Here is a 21134-nt window from a genome sequence, read left to right on the forward strand (position 1 = left end):
TTTTGTATTTGCAGTTTGTCTCCTTTTGCACATTGATTGTTTGTCAGTCTTTGTGTGCAGTTTTCCCATTGATTCTATTGGCTTTCTTTGTTCTACTATGACTGCCTGAAAGAAAATGAATCCCAGGGTTGTGTATGGTGACATATACAAACTTTGACAATAAATTTACTTTGAACTTTAATGAAGACCAACCCAGCAGACGCCTGATTATGTCTTCACAGATATCATCCTGGACAAGTCTCACACTTAACTAAAAAACTGGCCAAAGCTGAACCAAGCAGTAAGCGGCCAAATTTAGGACAATGTTAACTGAAGGAATGATTATTGATGAGATCAGCAGAAACACGCTAGCATATCAGTAATTGTATTAACCTTAATAATACATCTGCTGTTACTAAGAAGTTTATCTACAGTATGACAGACTTACGGCATCAATATCCTATCCACTGGCCTCATGTTTTAGACAAGGTAGAATGGACAGGGAGAGGACGTTTCCAATAGTCAGAGAGTCTCAAGACCGGAGGGCACAGCCTCAGAATACTAGGATGTCCCTTTAGAACAGAGATGAGAAGAAATTTTTTTAGCCAGAGGACGATTTATTATCCCTCTCAATCCGATTCTCCTGCCTTCTCTCCCTAACCTTGGCCACTCTTCCGAATCAAGAACCTATCAACTTCTGCTTTAAATACACCCAATGACTTGGTCTCCACGGCCATCCATGGCAATGAATTCCACAAATTCAATGCCATCTGGCTAAAGGAATTCCACCTCATCTCTGTTTGAAAGGGACATCCTTCTATTCTGAAGCTGTGCCCTCTGGTCCTGGATTCACCCACAACAGGAAACATCCTCTCCACATCCACCCTATCTCGTCCTGTCAACATCCCATAGGTTTCAATGAGATTCCCCCTCACCCCATTGCTCCAGTGAGTACAGGCCCAGAGGCACCAAATGCTCCTCATGTGTTAACCCTTTCATTCCCAGGATCATTCTCATGATCTCTCCTGGAATCCATATACTGGCAGTGGAGAATCTGAACCCTCTCCAAAGCCAGCACATCCTTTCTTAGATAAGGCACTCAAAATTGTTCACCATACTCCAAGTGCAGTCTGACCAAAGCCTCAATAGCCATCTGTGGCAATGAATTCCACAGATTCAATACACAGGTTCAGCTTTGCCACCTTCCCACAGAGGGTGATGAAATCTCCGCAAATTCTCTATTCAGAAGACTTAGAGCCTGGGTTCTCGAGGATACTGACACATGAAGACACAGGCACACAGTCCCTAAAAAAAAGTATTCACCAACCCCCCCCCCCCCAGAAGTTTTCATGTTTTATTGTTTCGTAACATTAAATCACAGTGGATTTAATTTGGCTTTTTTTGACACTGATCAACAGAAAAAGACTTTCATGTTTAAGTGAAAACAGATCTCTACAAAGTGATCTAAATTAATTACAAATATAGAACACAAAATAATATATTGAATAAGTGTTCACCCCTTCAAGTCAGTATGTACCTTTGGCAGCAATTACAGCCTTGAGTCTGTGTGGATAGGTCTCTATCAGCTTTGCACATCTGGACACTGCAGTTTTTCCCCATTCTTCTTTACAAAACCACTCAAGCTCTGTCAGATTGCATGGGGATTGTGAGTGAACAGCCCTTTTCAACAGACCAGCCACAAATTCTCAATTGGACTCTGACTTGGCCACCCCAGGACATTAACTTTGTTGTTTTTAAGCCATTCCTGTGTAGCTTTGGCTTTATGCTTGGGGCCATTGTCTTGCTGGAAAGCAAATCTTTTCCCAAGTCGCAGTTCTCTTGCAGTCCGCATCAGGTTTTCCTCCAGGATTTCCTGTATTTTGCTGCATTCATTTTGCCCTCTACCTTCACAAGCCTCCCGGGACCTGCTGCAGTGAAGCATCCCACAGCATGATGCAGCCACCACCATGCTTCACGGTACGGATGGTGTGTTTCTGATGATGTGTGGTCTTTGGTTTACGTCAAACATAGTATTTAGTCTGATGGACAAAAAGCTCAATTTTGGTTTCATCAGAACATAGAACCTTCTTCCATTTGATTTCAGTCTCCCACATGCCTTCCAGCAAACTCTTGAGATTTCATGTGAGTTGCTTTTCAACAGACACTTTCTCTTTGCCACTCTCCTATAAAGCTGTGACGGGTGAAACACCCGGGCAACAGTTGTTGTATGCACAGTCTCTCCCATCTCAGCCACTGAAGCTTGTAACTCCTCCAAAGTTGTCATAGATCTCTTGGTGGCCTCCCTCTCTGGTCCGCTTCTTGCACGGTCACTCAGTTTTTGAGGACGGCTGCTCTAGTCAGATTTACAGCTGTGCCATATTCTTTCCATTTCTTGATGATTGACTGAACTGTACTCCAAGGGATATTCAGTGACTTGGAAATTTTCCTGTATCTATCTCTTGACTTGTACTTTTCAATAATCTTTTTGCAGAGTTGCTTGGAGTGTTCTTTTGTCTTCATGGTGTAGTTTTTGCCGGGATACCGACTCACCAGCAGTTGGACCTTCCAGATACAGGCATATTTTTACTACAATCAATTGAAAACCCTTGACTGCGCACACTGATCAGCATTTAACTAATTATGTGACTTCTTCCTTTCTTTTCTTTTTTATTTTTTTATGCATTTTCTACAACACTACAGCAAAAAAAAAACCCAAAAACAGAATAGGAAATTAATACAGTGCAAGATAAACATATAATAATAATAATATAATTCACAATAATGAAAAAGCACCCAAATCAAAGTCGTGTAAAGTTAGTGTCCCCCCCCACCCCTGCAAAGAAAAAAAAACTCCAGACCAACCGCAGCAAAATGTAGGAAATATAGATCAGAACATTCAAACCTCCAAAACTGTAAATACAAGTAAAAACAGAAGATAATAATGCCTACTACCAAAAAAAAGCTAAAAGTAAGGGACTGAAAAAAATACTTAATCAGGAGAAAGGTTATGAAAATATTCAATAAATAGTCCCCAGACCTTATGAAACTTTATGTTTGAATTAAGAATTGAGTAGTGAATTTTTTCAAGGTCTAAACAGGACATAATATCATTGAGCCATTGAGCGTGCGTAGGTGGGGAAACATCTCTCCATCTAAGAAGAATTAGACGTCTAGCCAGAAGAGAAGCAAAGGATAGTGTTTGACATTTAGTCGAGCTCAAATGTATATCCATCTCACCCAAAGAACCAAAAAGAGCAATCAGAGGGTTTATGTGACTTCTAAAACCAATTGGCTGCGCCACTGATGATTTGGTGTGTCGTATTAATGGGGGTGAACACTTATGCAATCAATTATTTTGTGTTTTATATTTGTAATTAAGTTAGATCACTTTGTAGAGATCGATTTTCACTTTGACACAAAAGAGTCCTTTTCTGTTGATCAGTGTCAAAAAATAAATTAAATCCATTGTGATTCAGTGTTGTAAAACAATAAAATACTTGCACACATATACACAGACACGCACATGTACACACACACAGATACACACAAGCACTTATGCACAACACATTACACATGGAGATACATACACACGCACATATATACACACAGACGTACACATACTCACGAGATACACACAGTCAGTCATATCCACACACACACACACACAGTCACACGCACACACAGTCAGTCATATCCACACACACACACACAGATACACAGACACAGAGTCAGTCATATCCACACACACACACACACACACAGATACACAGACACATAGTCAGTCATATCCACACACACACACACAGATACACAGACACATAGTCAGTCATATCCACACACACACACACACACACACAGATACACAGACACATAGTCAGTCATATCCACACACACACACACACACACACAGATACACAGACACATAGTCAGTCATATCCACACACACACACACAGATACACAGACACATAGTCAGTCATATCCACACACACACACACAGATACACAGACACATAGTCAGTCATATCCACACACACACACATACACAGACACATAGTCAGTCATATCCACACACACACACATACACACAGATACACAGACACATAGTCAGTCATATCCACACACACACACACACAGATACACAGGCACATAGTCAGTCGTATCCACACACACAGATGCACAGACACATAGTCAGTCATATCCACACACACACACACAGATACACAGACACAGAGTCAGTCATATCCACACACACACACACAGAGTCAGTCATATCCACACACACACACATAGTCAGTCATATCCACACACACACACACACAGAGTCAGTCATATCCACACACACACACATACACACAGATACACAGACACATAGTCAGTCATATCCACACACACACACATACACAGACACATAGTCAGTCATATCCACACACACACACACACAGATACACAGGCACATAGTCAGTCGTATCCACACACACAGATGCACAGACACATAGTCAGTCATATCCACACACACACACACATAGTCAGTCATATCCACACACACACACACACAGATACACAGACACAGAGTCAGTCATATCCACACACACACACACAGAGTCAGTCATATCCACACACACACACATACACACACACACATAGTCAGTCATATCCACACACACACAGAGTCAGTCATATCCACACACACACACATACACACACACACAGAGTCAGTCATATCCACACACACATACACACACACACATAGTCAGTCATATCCACACACACACACACAGATACACAGACACATAGTCAGTCATAGCCACACACACACATACACACACACACACACAGTCAGTCATATCCACACACACACAGTCAGTCATATCCACACACACACACACAGTCAGTCATATCCACACACACACACACAGATACACAGACACAGAGTCAGTCATATCCACACACACACGGTGTGACTGTCACCAATGAACCAGGCTCTGGGTGACAATGCCTTACACGGGCTCACGGACCGCTCGCTCTGCCGAGCCGTCACTGGGTTGCAAATGATCACTGACCTGTTTAATCCAGAGCCGAGCGAAAGTCCGCCGACCGGCGGTCAGGACGTTGTTGTGTCGCGTGATCGCTCCGGTACCGATCTATTTCCCTTCCGATCACGGCTTCGGAGATCCGAGGCGGCAGTAGCCGCAGCAAAATCGGACTGCAAGTCCCAGGATTCCACTCACCACCCGAAACTGGGCATCACCACGCTTGCGCATGCGCTCTAGCCCCAGCGCCTCATGGGAAATGCAGTTTCAAACATAACTCGAGAACAATAACGGCGCCGATTGTGTAAAGAACAACTTTCCTACCAACCAATAGTTCCCGTACTTTGGGAATAAGCTAGAGTGATATGCACTCCCAGAACATAAAGCAAAAAAATTGATTTAAATTTGAAACATCCGTTATATTTTTAAATTTTAAATATTTTTAAATTCGCCGTACCTTTACGCATGCGTAAAATAACCCCCGAGAGTTAAGAGAACTCTGCTACACGATTGGACCATCATGCTCATCCCGTTACGTCATCGCAGCTATCGCTGAAATTATTGGGTCTGGTGTCCATCAGTTGCCAATGAAGGCGTCGCGCCTATTTTACTGCAACCAATAGCCTTTTGGGACAGCTCAACTGGCTGAAGCTGATAGGCGGAACAGAAATCCGAATCACATCAGGATTTCCCTATGGTGTCCCGAGTCCGGAAGAAGTTGTTCCTTTGCGGCGGAGAACAATGCAAAGATAAAGTTATAATAAATTACTAAAATAGATAAATGATGCAAAAATAAAGAAAGGTGAAGTATTATTCATGGGTTTATAGACTATGCAGGGATCTGGTGGAGGGGAAGAATCAGTTCCGAAATGATTGAGCGTGGGTCTTCCCCGATGCAGGGACGCCCCTGGTGGTGAGAACCCTTATGGAGCTGGGCGAGTCGATCCTGGGCACTGGCGCCTCCAAGTCAGACTGCCGAAACCAGTAGACTTCATTACATCACATACGTGAGGGGTAAAAATCCTTACGTAACATGTGCAATGTTCAAATTATAGTAATTTGCAATAAATAGTATGAACAACAGGACAGTCAATATAGCTTAGAAATACAGTTGTGTCAGCGTGAATTAATCAGTCTGGTGGGAGAAGCTGTCCCGGAGTTTGTTTTTATGCTGCGGTACCACTTCCCGGATGGGGTGACTCAGATCCCCAAAAATCCTTCAGGCCCTTTTTACACACCTGTCCTTGTAAATGTCCTGAATCTTGGGAAGTTCACGACTACAGATGCGCTGGGCTGTCCGCACCACTCTGCGAGTCCTGTGATTGAGGGAGGTACAGTTCCCATACCAGGTAGTGATGCAGCCAGTCAGGATGCTCACAATTGTGCCCCTGTAGAAAGTTCTTTGGATTTGGGGGCCCATACCAAATTTCCTCTACCGTCTGAGGTGAAAGAGACACTGTTGTGCCTTTTTCACCACACAGCTGTTGTGTACAGACCACGTGAGATCCTCGATTATGTTTATGCCGAGGAATTTAAAGCTGTTCACCATCTCAACCCCAGATTCATTGATGTCAATAGGGGTTAGCCAGTCTCCATTTCTCCTGTAGTCCACAACCAGCTCCTTTGTTTTTGTGACATAGAGCAGCTGCATCAAATGTGTTGGGTCAGGGAAGAGGAGAGAAATTACTGTGCCAAAGCAGCTGAAAGTAGGTCCTCCGGTGCAAGAGGATTAAGCCAATGGTCAGAATTGAGGGAGCAACAAGATCTGGGAGTTGGTGCAGTCTGGGCCAGGCCCTCGTGCCTTTTACAGCCAGCGAGGGGAGAAGGCATGGGGGTGGTGTGACAGGAGTGCTGAGATCTGTGCTGTGTTGGTGATAGCCCCTCCCTTCGGCCCTGCTCACTGGTGTAAGCTCACGGAAAACAAGCTGGATTCCCTTCGTGAGATGAGATGAGGAACCGCTATGTACGTGGCTCCAGGACAACATCCCATGCAACATCAGGCCATGCCACTCAGGGACCTGTGCACGTACGATCGTAACGATATGTGCTCTGTGCTCCATACTCCGCACTGTGGCCACAGACAACACAGTTTCATTGACCTGTACACCTGGGCATGGTTACATGACAATTAAACTGGAACTTGGAGGGGACTCAAGAGAACAGAAGAAGTGAACTTATGATGAAACTTGAACTCAAGAATGGGAATTTTAAAACTGACGTGTTGCTAGTGTGAGTCAGCAAGAACAGGGATTCTGATGAATCAGTAGTGTGAGAAAGACTGATCAGGAGGGAGCGATACAGAGGTGAGCTGAGGGATGATATAGAATCACAGACAAATGCATCTTGGAAAAGGCTATTCAGCCCATCAAGTTTAAGTTTATTGTTATCTCACTGTACATGTATACAGCAAATGAAACAAAGTTCCTCTGGGCCACAGTGCATCCACAACAACATATTACCACAATAAAATGTCATTCAAAATGCATGTAGTGCACAACACAGGTAAACAGTAAATAGATCACAGTCCCAGTGACAAGACCTCAGTGGTAGAAGGTATTTGTTAATCTCACAGTCTGAGGGTAGAAGCTGTTACCCAGTCTGGCTGTCCTCGTCCTGATGTTCCTATCCCTGCTTCCCGACATTAGAGAATCAAAGAGATTAGGTATCCAGATGACATGACCTATCCGTTGTGTGAGATTGTGAGATGGGTGATAGGAATCCTCAAAGAGCTACGAGCCCTTCGTCTGCAAGATTTCTATATGGAACGTTGTCATAGGAAAGCAGCATTCATCATCAAAGATCCTCATTACTCAGGCCATGATCTTTTCCCGCTGCTGCCCATCAGGTAAAAGGTACAAGACTCACAGCACCAGGTTCAGGAACAGTTACTACCCCTCAACCATCAGGCTTTTGAACAAAGAGGATAACTTCACTCACTTGCCCATTCATTGAGAAGTTCCCACAACTGACGATCTCACTTAAGGACTCTTTATCTCATCTCATGTTCTCGTTATTTATTGCTATTTATTTATATTTGCATTTGCACAAGTTTGTTATCTTATGCACTCTGGCTGATCTTTCACTGATACTGTTATAGTTACTACTCTATAGATTTGCTGCAGGAAAATGAATCTCAGGGTTGTATATGGTGTCATGTGTGTAGTCTGGGTAATAAGATCTAATTTGAACTTTGAAATGTGGGGAGGGAGACCCTGGTGATCATCTCGGTGGTTTTTCCTGTCCTCTGTAGGGTGCTGTGGCCTGATGCCCTGTAGTGTCCATGCCACACGATGCCCATACCACACGATGCTGCAGCTGGACACGACACTCTCACATGGGTGTCCCAGGCTCACTGGGCGGGAAACGTGTGTTATTGTGCTGGATCTCAAGATATTTAAAGGATACCAAGGCTGTGTGTCTCCACTCTGAAGCCCCTTCAAGACGTGTTGATCCCAAAGAATGCTTCTTTCTCCACTCAACAGGAGTTCTGTGGGACCCTCTCTCATCGCTCCCCCTCTGTGCTTCTTGCTGTTCTCCACTCCTCAACCACATACTCACCAAGACTCACTAAAACAGCCACGTACTATAAAACCATAAATCATAGGAGCAGAATTAGGCCATTCAGCCCACCGAGTCTGCTCCATCATCCAGGTATATTTATTATCAAACAGTATAAATTATACACCCATGAGAATTGCTTGCTCACAGGTAGCCACAAAGCAAGAAACCCGAAAAAAGATCAACACCCAATGCACAAGGGAAAGAAAGAAAAACAAATCCTACTAACAATTGAAGCTAACAACAGATTTATTTCTGATTTTCGAATTCTTGATTTATTTTCTCTTCTTAACCCCATTCTTCTGCCTTCTCCCCATAACCCCGGGAACTTGTCTCTGCCGCCATTTTGTGCCAGATGGCTTCAGACTCTTTCCTACCATCTTCCAGCTTCTCACATCATTCCCGTTCTTCCAATCTCTCCCCCACAGGTCCTGTCTTCCCACTCTCACCTGACTTCTCCCACCTCCTGTCAGCTCGTGCCCCTCACTCTCCCCCATCCTTTTACTCCGCCTTCTGCCTCCTAGGGTCTTCACAAACTGTTGATTTTCCTCCATAGGTGCTGAGCTCCTCCAGCATTTTGTGTGTGTCAGCATTCATTTCCGGAAGACTGGAATATAAATGGAAGGATGTAACGCTGAGGATTGATAAGGCACAAATCAGACTGCCTTTGGGGTATCGTGAGCAGTTTTTGGCCCCTAAAAGCATGTGCTGCCATTGGAGAGGGTCCAGAGGAGGCTCACCATAAAGACCCCGGGAATGAAATGAGGGCATTGGACGTCTTTGAGCATACGCTCATTGGAGTTTGGAAGATTGATAGTGAATCTCATTGAAACATCAAATATTGAAAGACCTAGATATGGATGTGGAGAGGATGTTTCCTATAGTGGGAGGGTCTAGGACCAGAGGGCACGGCCTCAGAATAGAAGGAACAGAGATGAGGAGGAATTTCTTTAGCCAGAGGGAGGTGAATCTGTGGAATTCTCTGCCACAGATGGCGTTGGAGGCCAAGTCATTGGGAATATTTAAAGCAGAGGTTGACAGATGCATAATTAGTAAGGGTGTCAAAGGTTATGGGCGATGCTATCTGTAAGAAGATGAATCCCTAGGATGTTTATGACATGCATACTTTGATACTAAATTTGAACTTTGGAGAATGTGGTTGAGAGAGAAAATAACTCAGCCATGATTCAATGGCAGAGACACTCAATGGGCCAAATGGCCTAATTCTCCACCTATGTCTTATGGTCTAATAAGACCATTAACGGCTTCTGGTTAAGATGATGCTACCAAATGTGTGTCAGCATCTGGTGGTCAAAAAACTAAAAAATCCAAGAAAAACATCAGTAAAATACCTTTTCTGAGGAAAATTGTGTTAAATTATCGCTGCAAACAGTGAAAGGGCGAATGATGGTGAGGCAAGTTCGGGGGATGAGCCGAGATGGTGTGTTGCAGAATTGTTGCAGTTGGAGTTCCAATTCTCGTTCAGCTGGCCGGGGTGAGAGCCTGGATCACTCTGGGTGCTGAGCTGATTTGAAGAGCTTGAGAGTGGCTTGGGCTGGGCAGTGAAATCTGGACTCAGAGCCAGTTGCTGGGCAGCGTGGTCTAGGCCCCAAGTTCTTTGTAGTTGCTGGGTCCTACTGCAAGGTACAGTCTGTTGTTAAAACAATTTGAATGCCAGCCCAGATCAGAGGCGAGAGCTGATTTCACTCACTCTCAGCAATCTTCTCTTCCCTCTTCAGGGCGCCTGAGCCTTGCACGATTTTGTTGCTTGGTCAGTTTAAACGCTGGCCCAGATCGAATGAAAAGACAGCCTGTCGGGATAAGAGACTAGAGCCAATTTCGTTCAATCTGCACAATGGTCACTCCTCTCTCCATGATCCTGAGGCTATGAAAACTGCCCTGGCTGCTGTGCTCTATGGCCGCTAATATGGTGAACTGAGAAGCGAGGGTTCGGGCCTACTCCAGGGTTCGGATTTGAGGACCCTGTTGGTTCAGAATGTTATTGTTAGCTTCAATTGTTTGCATAACTTGTATTTTTTTTCTTTGTTGTGCATTTAGTGTTGGCCTTTTATTTTTATTTTTTCTTTAATTGGATTCTTTCAGGTTTCTTGCTCTGTGGCTATATGTGAGCAAGCCAAATCTCAATGTTGTACAATTTATACATTCCTTGATAATAAATGAATCTTGAATCTTACATAAAAAATGGTGATTTGAGTTGAAACGAGAGATGGAATTGAATGCCGGAACAGCCTGGGGCTTTTGGCCTACTCCAGTAGGTCTGTTGCCTTTTTGTAACTGGTGCATTCTGATCCAAGACAACATGTGAGTATTCCCCCAAATGCTTTATTTACACAATGAATATTGCTTGAAATTCCACTCACGATAGTCCCTTCGAGGCTTTGTTGTTGCCTGGGTTACCCATGTGCCTGGATGTGCTTATGTTTCTGGTAGCCATGAGATTGACAACACACGGGGAGGCAAAGGATTGCAATCATCTGAAGTAATGTCAGCACCAACACCATCGATTGCCAAGTCAACACATAATTTGTTACACACAGTTTCCTTTTTCTTTTCAATCAACAGAATTTCTCACAAGCAGAAATCCCTTGAGCTAATTATATCTGGAGTAACAGACCACGGGCCTGCAGTTAGTACAACTGTAACATCGATTCTCCAGAGATGCATGCTCACTCCTGACCTCAGACACTCTCTGTGTGGAGTTTGCACGCTCTCGTCCTGCGACCACATCGGAAGACCTGTGACCTAATTGAAACCTATCAAACGTTGAAAGGAGGGAGGTGAACAAGGAGGGGGTCATCACTTCCCTGGCTATAGGTTGACTCATTATAGAGCCTAATGGCCAAGGGTAAGAATGTCCTCATATAGCGCTCTTTGGAGCAATGTAGTTGTCTCAGTCTATTACTAAAAGTGCTCCTCTGTTCAGCCAAGGTGGCACGAAGAGGGTGAGAAATATTGTCCAGAATTGCCAGGATTTTCCATAGGGTCCTTTGTCCTACCACAGCCTCCAGTGTGTTCAGTTTCTAAATCAGCCAGCCTTCTAAATCAGTCCATCACAACATTGTGGGCCAAAGTGCCTGTATGTGCGGTAGTGTTCTATGGCAGCATAGGCATTGTGGGCTGAATGGCCTGTTCCTGGCCAATATGCTTTGATGGATTTATTCATCCTAGATGTTCTGTTCCTGGTCATTCTGGAATTTCCATGTCGTTTTCCATGATACACACACTCACACAGACACACACACTCTCTCTCTCTCACTCACAGACACACATTCTCTCTCTCACACACACTCACACAGACACACACTCTCTCTCACACACACTCACACAGACACACACTCTCTCTCACACACACTCACACAGACACACACACACACTCTCTCCCTCTCTCACACACACTTACACAGACACACACTCTCCCTCTCACTCACACAGACACACACACACTCTCTCCCTCTCACACACACTTACACAGACACACACTCTCCCTCTCTCACACACACTTACACAGACACACACTCTCTCTCACACACACTCACACTTACACACAGACACACACTCTCTCCCTCTCACTCACACACACACTCTCCCCCTCTCTCACACACACTTACACAGACACACACTCTCTCATACACTCACACAGACACACACACACTCTCTCACACACACACTCTCTCTCTCTCACTCACACACACACTCTCTCCCTCTCTCACACACACTTACACAGACACACACTCTCTCCCTCTCTCACACACACACTTACACAGACACACACTCTCTCTCTCACACACACACACAGACACACACACTCTCTCTCACACACACTTACACAGACACACACTCTCTCTCTCACACACAGACACACACACACACTCTCTCCCTCTCTCACACTTACACACACACTCTCTCCCTCTCTCACACACACTTACACAGACACACACTCTCTCTCACACACACACACACTCTCTCCCTCTCACACACACTTACACAGACACACACACACTCTCTCCCTCTCTCACACACACTCACACAGACACACACACACACTCTCTCTCACACACACACTCACACAGACACACACTCTCTCTCTCACACACACTCACACTTACACGCACACACACTCTCTCCCTCCCTCTCTCACACACACACACACTCTCTCCCTCTCTCTCTCACACTTACACAGAGCCAGAGGGACTCAGCAGGTCAGGCAGGATCTATGCAAAAGAGAAAACAGTCGCTGATTCGGGACGAGGCCCTCCTTCAGGACTATGTGCTTGGATTTTTCAGCATCTACAGATTTTCTCTTGTTAGTGATCGTTCCCTTGTCTCAATCTGCAGTAACATTTGCAAGTATTTTCCATTCTACAGGAACTTCTGCAGCCTGTATTTACATTTCTAATGAACCTGGTCTTAATTCTGCTCCCCTTTTCTTATCATAGAACACTACATCACAGAAACAGGCCCTTCAGCCCATCTAGTATGTGTCAAACTGTGTGGTCCCATTCACCTGGACCAAGGCACTCCAAACCCCTTCCATCCGTGTACATTACTCAGCTAAACTTGTCTTAAATCCAACCTGCATCCACCAATTCCACACTCTCACCCCCCCCTTAGGAGTGAAGACATTCCTCCTAAACATGTCACCTTTCACCCTTAACCCATGACCTCTGGTTCTAGTCTCACCCAACCTCAGTGGAAACACATGCTTCCATTTACCCCATCTGCTGCTCATAATTTTGTAAACTTCTATCACAACTCCCCTCATTCTCCTCCAGGAATGAAGTCCTAACCTGCCCAACCTTTCCCTATAACTCAGGTCCTCAAGCTCTGGCAACATCTTTGTAAATTTTCTCTGCCAAAGGGGGCAGCTTACTGATAGCTTTCTGTGGGGGGGGGGAGAGAAGGCGATCAGAACTGCACACAACACTCCAAATTAGGCCTCACCAACGTCTTTTACAACTTCAACATAACATCTCAACTGCTATCTTCAATACTTCGACCCATGAAGGCCAATATGCCAAAAGCTTTCTTTACAACCTTGTCTACCTGTGATGCCACTTTCAAGGACTTATGGTTCTGTATTCCAGATCCTTCTGCTCACTGTGCAAGTCTTGCCCTGGTTGGTCCTCCCAAACTGCACCTCATTAACTTCCATCTGCCATTCTTCCAGTAGGTCCAGATACCAAAGCAAGCTTTAATAGTCTTCCTCGCTCTCCTGTACGATTGTACCAAAAGCTCCCTTTACGATCCTATCTGTCTGTGACAACACATTTCTAATGAATCTCCTGTGAGATTCCACTCTCACTTATCAGTTCCCCCAGCCCTATCGTAGGGTTTGGGGGCTTGTGTGTCTCAGTGAGCCATATTGGCCAGAGTCAGGACTTCATGCTTTGGCTCTTGGGGGGGGGGGGGGGTCACCCATGTCGAACAGGTCAAAGGGTAGAGGCCAGACTAAGAGCGGTCCACTGGTCCTCCACGTTTGGGAGTTCAGCTCAGGGCTAACAGGTAAAAAAAACTGATGGAAACAGCAGCGAAGACTCCTTCTGTGTAAATATGGACAGACAGAGATGGAGGACCTTCATTGCTGCCCTAAACACCAGTGGCAATTAATTATCAGTTCAAAGGGGACTGCGGATGCTGGAATCTGAAGCAGAAATTAACTGTAGAGGGCCAGACAGCATTTATGGAGGAAGCTGGTGATTTTACCCATTTATCACTGTTGATTTTTCGTGACTGAATTGTGAAATCGTCTCAGGCACTGCTCTGTTGTGGAAATGTTTGAGGGCATTGCAAGATCTTTCCATTAACCTCTTACTCCGATTCAGTATCGACGTAACTGAACCCCAATAAATACAAAAGTGTGGGTAAAGATCTTCATTTATTGGTAATGAAACAAATGATTTAATAGGATGGGGCAGAAATATGCTAATTACAACTTCAATCAATACAGAACACTCCTTGTCATCTTCAAGGGGTGATGCCTCAAGAATTGGAGGCATCCATCACTGGAGACCCTCAACTCCTATACCTACTAAAGTGGCCACTGAGTGCATGCCCATGGACTTCTGCTGCTGTAGCCTGTCCACTTCAGGGCTTGACATGTTGTACATTCAGAGGTGCTCTTCTGCACACCACTGCTGGTTACTGTCACCTTCCTGTTAGCTTTAACCATCTGGCTGTTCTCCTCTGACCTCTCTCATTAACGAGGCGTTTTCACCCACAGAACTGCCGTTCACCGGATGTGTTTTTTTCACACCATTCTCTAAACTCTAGAGCAGGAGTCCCCAACCTTCTTAAGCATGCACCCCGACCATTAACAGGGGGTCTGCGGACCCCAGGTTGGGAAGCCCTGCCTAGGGACTGCTGTGCGTAAAATTCCCAGGAGTTTAGCAGCTTCTGCGACACTCAAACCACCCCATCAGGCACCAACAATCAAAGATCATATTTCTTCCCCATTCTGGTGTTCGGTCTAAACAACGGAATCTCTCGACCATGTCTGCAAGCTTTCATGCATTGACTTGCCGACGTGATTAGATACTTGCATTAACGAGCAGGCGTGCCGAATAGTGCATGTCCCATTTTGTTCAGCTAGTATCCCAGGGCAGAGACAGTATGGGTTATACATAGAGTAATACTTTCTCCACAAAGTCCTATCAAAGATTCCCGAGGCAGGGACAGTACAGGTTAGATTCTGTGTAATGCTGCCTCCAACCCCAGCAGTGAAAGGAGGTGGGTTGGGCTTGGGGCTAGCAACCCCATCCCATGAAAACCCACAGCTACAACCGAAGCTCCAAAGAGCTTATCCCCGGGAATGGGAACACCTTCGAAGAAGGGCTACACCTGGGGACAATTTGAAAGACTGGCCCAGGGCAAAGGACCCTGGTGAGCTGCTGTCAGCGGCCTTTGCCCCAGCAGGGAAAAACACTCCCGATCGAAGTGTTCCAGGACAGGCTCAGCACAGCGTAACACTCCCTCTACACCAAGCACACACACCCAGGACTCTGACAGCAAAGAGAAAAGATCACCTGTAGAATAAACTTCTATGCTAATCCGGCCTTAGTCAACAAGGCACTTTCCGAGGAGACTGAGTGAGTTGTGCAAAGCCTCCATGCCCATTCTAACAACTCTCTACAGGGGCACCATCAATAGTGTCCAGCTCGCCGCCATCTTTGTGTGGTACGGAAACTGCAGGGCCCCAGAGAGGACAGGAAAAACTGCCAGGAGGATCAGTGGGGTCTACCTCCCCCCATCTGTGACATTTACCAGAAGCATTGCAAACAAAGTGCCTGAAGCATTGTTGAGGATCCCTACCACCCCCACCCATCCCACAGTCTCTGACCCACTACCGTCCGGAAGGAGGTGTTACGTATTGTGCAAACTTTCAGCCTACCACCCATCCCACCCTCTACCGTCATTATGTGATAAGGAAGTTGCAAGACTCTACTGAGGACAGGAAAAACTGCCAGGAGGATCAGTGGGGTCTACCTCCCCCACTATCCATGACATTTACCAAGAGTATTGTAAACAAAGTGCCTGAAGCATTGTTGAGGATCCCTACCACCCATCCCACCCTCTACCGTCAGGAAGGAGGTACAGGAGCATCTGGACGAGGACTGACGGACTGGGTAACAACTTCTTCCCTCGGGCTGTGAGACTAATGAACACCCTGTACCACTGAGATTGTCACTCGGACAGCGAGCTGTCTATTGTTTACCTGTGCTATGCACCACATGCACTTTGAGTTATATTTATTAACTTATTAATGGTAATATTTCAGTTTATGTGCTGTGTGTGAAGATGCTTTGTGGTACACAGTGGTCCAGAGGAATGTTGCTTCCTTTGGTTGTATTTATGTACAGGCAGATGACAATACCCTTGAACTTGAATCAGCTGAGAGATCCAGAGTCACTGGACACAGGGGAAGGTCACTTCTGCACAGCTGGTGGGGCTCCAGGTGATGTGGAGAGCTGCTGGGGAAGCAGGGGTGATCACCCAGTGGCCGGCCGCACACGGGGGAGGGGGGGTGTGTGAGAGAGTGTGAGAGAGAGAGAGAGAGTGAGAGTGAGAGAGAGAGTGTGTGTGTGTGTGTGTGAGTGTGTGTGTGTGTGTGTGTGTGTGTGAGAGAGAGAGAGAGAGAGAGAGAGTGAGAGTGTGTCTGTGTGTGAGTGTGTGTGTGTGTGTGAGAGAGAGAGAGTGACAGTGTGTCTGTGTGTGAGTGTGTGTGTGTGTGAGAGAGAGAGAGAGAGAGAGTCTCAGAGGGTTCATGTGGAAAAGTGTGCAAGAAGCCAGGAACACCTCACGTGTGTGTGCACACACTCATGGGGTCTCTCGTGTACCCACACACAGCCCCCACTCACCCACACTACACCCCAAATGTTATATAATTTCACATGTAATGTAGCAAAAGATTTCAGTCCAGTTGGATACAAGAGAGAGCAAGTGGAGACAAACTCCCTCCTTCCTCCCACTCTCCCCCCCACCCTCCACCCAACCCCCATGCACAAGCAGTCACTGTCCTAGTAGCTGGCCTTTTGGGTGGGACGGGGAGAAATCTGCACCCCTTTAGTGTGGGAGAGATCCTGCCCCTCTGCCGCCACTGTTTGAACTAAGCCCCCACGCAAGTGACCCATGGGGAGGTCCAGACCAGTCTTGTCTCCAGATCCAGTACACAACAGGCTGGAATGGCACCGGATGCAGGGATTTTGATCCTGAAAGTTCAGCATATTCTGATGTCCTGCACGGTGCGAGGCCAGCACCTGCCCGCTCTGAGCCGGTCACTTCTCTGCATTACAACATGGGCGTGTTGGCCTCCCAGCAGGCCCACGGCCTTCCCACACCAATTCTCCCGCAATGTACGTGGCCCGCACGTTTAGCTGCTCGTCCAGCAGAACCAGGTCTGGAAAAAAAAAACCAGCAGCAGTTTTAAACCCTCGCTGCCCACTCTCCCCTAGTCAGGGAATAATCAGCATGGAAACAGGCCCATCGGCCCAACTCAGCCATGCTAACCCATAAACACAAGAGATTCTGCAGACAGAGTGGTAGAGCATTACAGAACAGAATCTATAACCCTCCTTCTATAATTTTTTTATACCTCAAGCATTCCAGGGAATAAAGTTTTAACCTATTCAACATTTCCCTATAATTCAGGTCCTCAGTTCTGGCAACATCCTTGTAAATTTTCTCTGTAATTGTTCAATCATATTTACATATTTTCTGGAGGTAGGTGACCAATACTGCACACAATACTCCAAATCAGGCCTCACCAGCATCTCATACAACTTCAACATAACATCCCATCTCCTGTACCCAATACATGGATTTGTGAAGGCTGTCTGGAGGAACTCAGCAGCTCAGGCAGTACCTATGGAGAGGAATGTTTTGGGCTGAGGCTCTTCCTCAGGGTATAAACTAGACCCATTTGCCTGCATCTGGCCCACATTCCTTTAAGGTTTTCCTATCCATCTATTGCCCTTCAGCCCACGATGCCATGCCATTGATCAAATACCCAAGCATGTTCACACCACAGCCAAGAGGGCTCCACAATGCCTCTGCTTCCTCAGGAGGATAAGGAAATTCAGCGTCGGTCTGGATGCATAAAACAACACTGCTGAATGTGACCGTGAGAAAGTGCAGAGCAAACCACAGAAAACAGCCAGAATAATCAAAACCCAGCCACCCTGGACATCCTCTCTTCGCCTCCTCCCATCAGACAGAAGATACAAAAGCCTGAAAAAACATCAAGGACACTGTTACCAGACTCTTGATCAGACCTCCTGTAGGGTGACCTCACAATCTGCCTCATTATGATCTTACACTGTCTGCACTGCACTCTCTCTGTAACTGTGACCCTTCATTCTGCATTGTTACTGTTTTACCTTGTTCTATCTCAAGGCACAGTGTAATGAACAGTATGTCTGTAGGAGTTTGTACATTCTGCCTGTGACTGTATGGGCTTCATCCCATGGGTTGTGTACAGATTCGGGCTAGTAAGTTGTTGGCACACTCGGTTGAAAGTTTGGTGGCACTTGTGGGCTGCCCCCAGCACATCCTTGGACAGTGTTGGTTATTGTAAACTAAGCCTTTCACTGTGTGTTTCAAGGTACAACTGACATCTCCTGGGTGAACTATGAAAGGGCTTCAGCAAGGCGTCACTTCATTCTGAAGTCAGAAAACACAGACAAACGCTGGAGAAACTCAGCAGGTCAGGCAGCATCTGTCATCACCATTATGTGCTGTGTCATATGACATCATTAAGTGCTGTGTCATATGACATCATGCGCTGTGTCATATGATATCATTATGTGCCATGTGGTGTGACATCATCATTATGTGCCATGTTGTATGACATCATTTTTGCTGAGAACTATGACGAAGATTATCATGGTCTTTTTATGACCATGACTGTCCTTGGCAAATTTTCCTACATAAGTGGTTTGTCATCTTCTTCTGGCCAGTGTCTTTACAAGACGGGTGACCTCAGCCATTGTCAATATTCTCCAGAGATTGTCTGCCTGGTGTCAATGGTCACATAACCAGGACTTGTGATCTGCACCGGCTGCTCATATGACCGTCCACCACCTGCTCCCATGGCTTCACGTGACCCTGATTGGGGGCTAAGCAGGAGCTTCACCTTGCTCGAGGGTGACCTACAGGCTAGCGGAGGGAAGGAGCACCTTCCACCTCCTTTGGTGGAGACGTATCTCCACCCCACCACACCAGTATCTATGCAGGGGAATAAACAGTCAAAGGTTTGGGCTGACACCCTTCAGGAGCCGACTCTGGCTAAGTGCACTTCAGGGTTCAGGGGAGGCTGGGAACTTGATGCGGCCTCGGTTCCTGTTGGTCTTTGATACCAGCGCTCAGCAGATACCTCTCACTGCTGGCTACTCACAGGCCTATTAATTTTAGTTCAACACTTCTAATTAAACTTAATTTCTGGAAGCAGCAGCAGTAATTAATGTTGGTGGATTTTAAACCTAGACAAGAGTGAGTAAGACGAGGTGGAGAATTCAGCAGGAGGGTGAAGTTTCACCAAAACGTGACAAAGCCCCGATATTAGAAATCAATCCCATCTTCCCCTCGGGGTGCCGAGTGTGATGGAGGCTGAGGAGGCAGCAAGAGAGAAGGGTGGGGAGTGGGGATTGAGGAAGAGGTTGAGGGGACGTGGATGTGTGAGGGGTGCAGAAGAGGACCAGAAAAGGGTGGGGAGGGCAAGAGAAAATGGGAGAGGATGGGGGTGTGGGAGTGTGAGGGGAAGGGGAGGGAAAGAAGCTGGGGCTGACAGTAGAGAGTAGGGGCAAATAAGGGTCCAAAAATTCCCCAGGTTCTGACTCCCACAGTCCAATAAAGACCAGACACAGGTAAACGCCAGGTATGGGTCAAATGTCAGTACAGAGAATCGAACTTCACAACCAAGAAAACGGGTGAATTTTAATCACAACTCCCCGACACAACACAACAGGGATGTGAACTGTTCCCCTGATACAACACAACAGGGATGTGAACTGTTCCCCTGATACAACACAACAGGGATGTGAACTGTTCCCCCTGTACACAACACAACAGGGATGTGAACTGTTCCCCCTGTACACAACACAACAGGGATGTGAACTGTTCCCCCCGACACAACACAACAGGGATGTGAACTGTTCCCCCGATACAACACAACAGGGATGTGAACTGTTCCCCCCGACACAACACAACAGGGATGTGAACTGTTCCCCCCACCCCGTACACAACACAACAGGGATGTGAACTGTTCCCCCTGACACAACACAACAGGGATGTGAACTGTTCCCCCCCCCCCCCCGTACACAACACAACAGGGATGTGAACTGTTCCCCCCGACACAACACAACACAACAGGGATGTGAACTGTTCCCCCCCCCCCCCCGTACACAACACAACAGGGATGTGAACTGTTCCCCCTGTACACAACACAACAGGGATGTGAACTGTTCCCCCCCCGTACACAACACAACAGGGATGTGAACTGTTCCCCCCCCCGTACACAACACAACAGGGATGTGAACTGTTCCCCCCCCGTACACAACACAACAGGGATGTGAACTGTTCCCCCCCCCGTACACAACACAACAGGGATGTGAACTGTTCCCCCTGACACAACACAACACAACAGGGATGTGAACTGTTCCCCCTGACACAACACAACACAACAGGGATGTGAACTGTTCCCCCCCCCCCGTACACAACACAACAGGGATGTGAACTGTTCCCCCTGACACAACACAACAGGGATGTGAACTGTTCCCCCCCCCGTACACAACACAACAGGGATGTGAACTGTTCCCCCCCCGTACACAACACAACAGGGATGTGAACTGTTCCCCCCGACACAACACAACAGGGATGTGAACTGTTCCCCCCCCGTACACAACACAACAGGGATGTGAACTGTTCCCCCGACACAACACAACAGGGATGTGAACTGTTCCCCTGATACAACACAACAGGGATGTGAACTGTTCCCCCCCGTACACAACACAACAGGGATGTGAACTGTTCCCCCCCGTACACAACACAACAGGG

General features: G+C 46.4%; 2 protein-coding genes across 5 annotated transcripts in view; both read right to left on the minus strand.

Annotated features, from left to right (window-relative positions):
* Nucleotides 1–5196, minus strand: part of capn15 (calpain 15) — a 288563-nt gene extending 283367 nt beyond the window's left edge. For both annotated transcript variants that reach the window (XM_059978926.1, XM_059978928.1), the window contains exon 1: nt 5040–5196. The gene's annotated coding sequence lies outside the window, so the exon portion shown is untranslated. The remainder of the gene's footprint in view (nt 1–5039) is intronic.
* Nucleotides 5197–14444: 9248 nt separating this feature from the next.
* Nucleotides 14445–21134, minus strand: part of amdhd2 (amidohydrolase domain containing 2) — a 28394-nt gene continuing 21704 nt past the window's right edge. For all 3 annotated transcript variants that reach the window (XM_059978936.1, XM_059978935.1, XM_059978937.1), the window contains exon 12: nt 14445–17481. In XM_059978936.1, the coding sequence (XP_059834919.1) occupies nt 17360–17481 (122 nt within the window). In that variant the 3' untranslated portion in view covers nt 14445–17359. The remainder of the gene's footprint in view (nt 17482–21134) is intronic.

Source organism: Hypanus sabinus, chromosome 9, assembly GCF_030144855.1.
Source record: "Hypanus sabinus isolate sHypSab1 chromosome 9, sHypSab1.hap1, whole genome shotgun sequence".
NCBI classification, from domain to species: domain Eukaryota; kingdom Metazoa; phylum Chordata; class Chondrichthyes; order Myliobatiformes; family Dasyatidae; genus Hypanus; species Hypanus sabinus.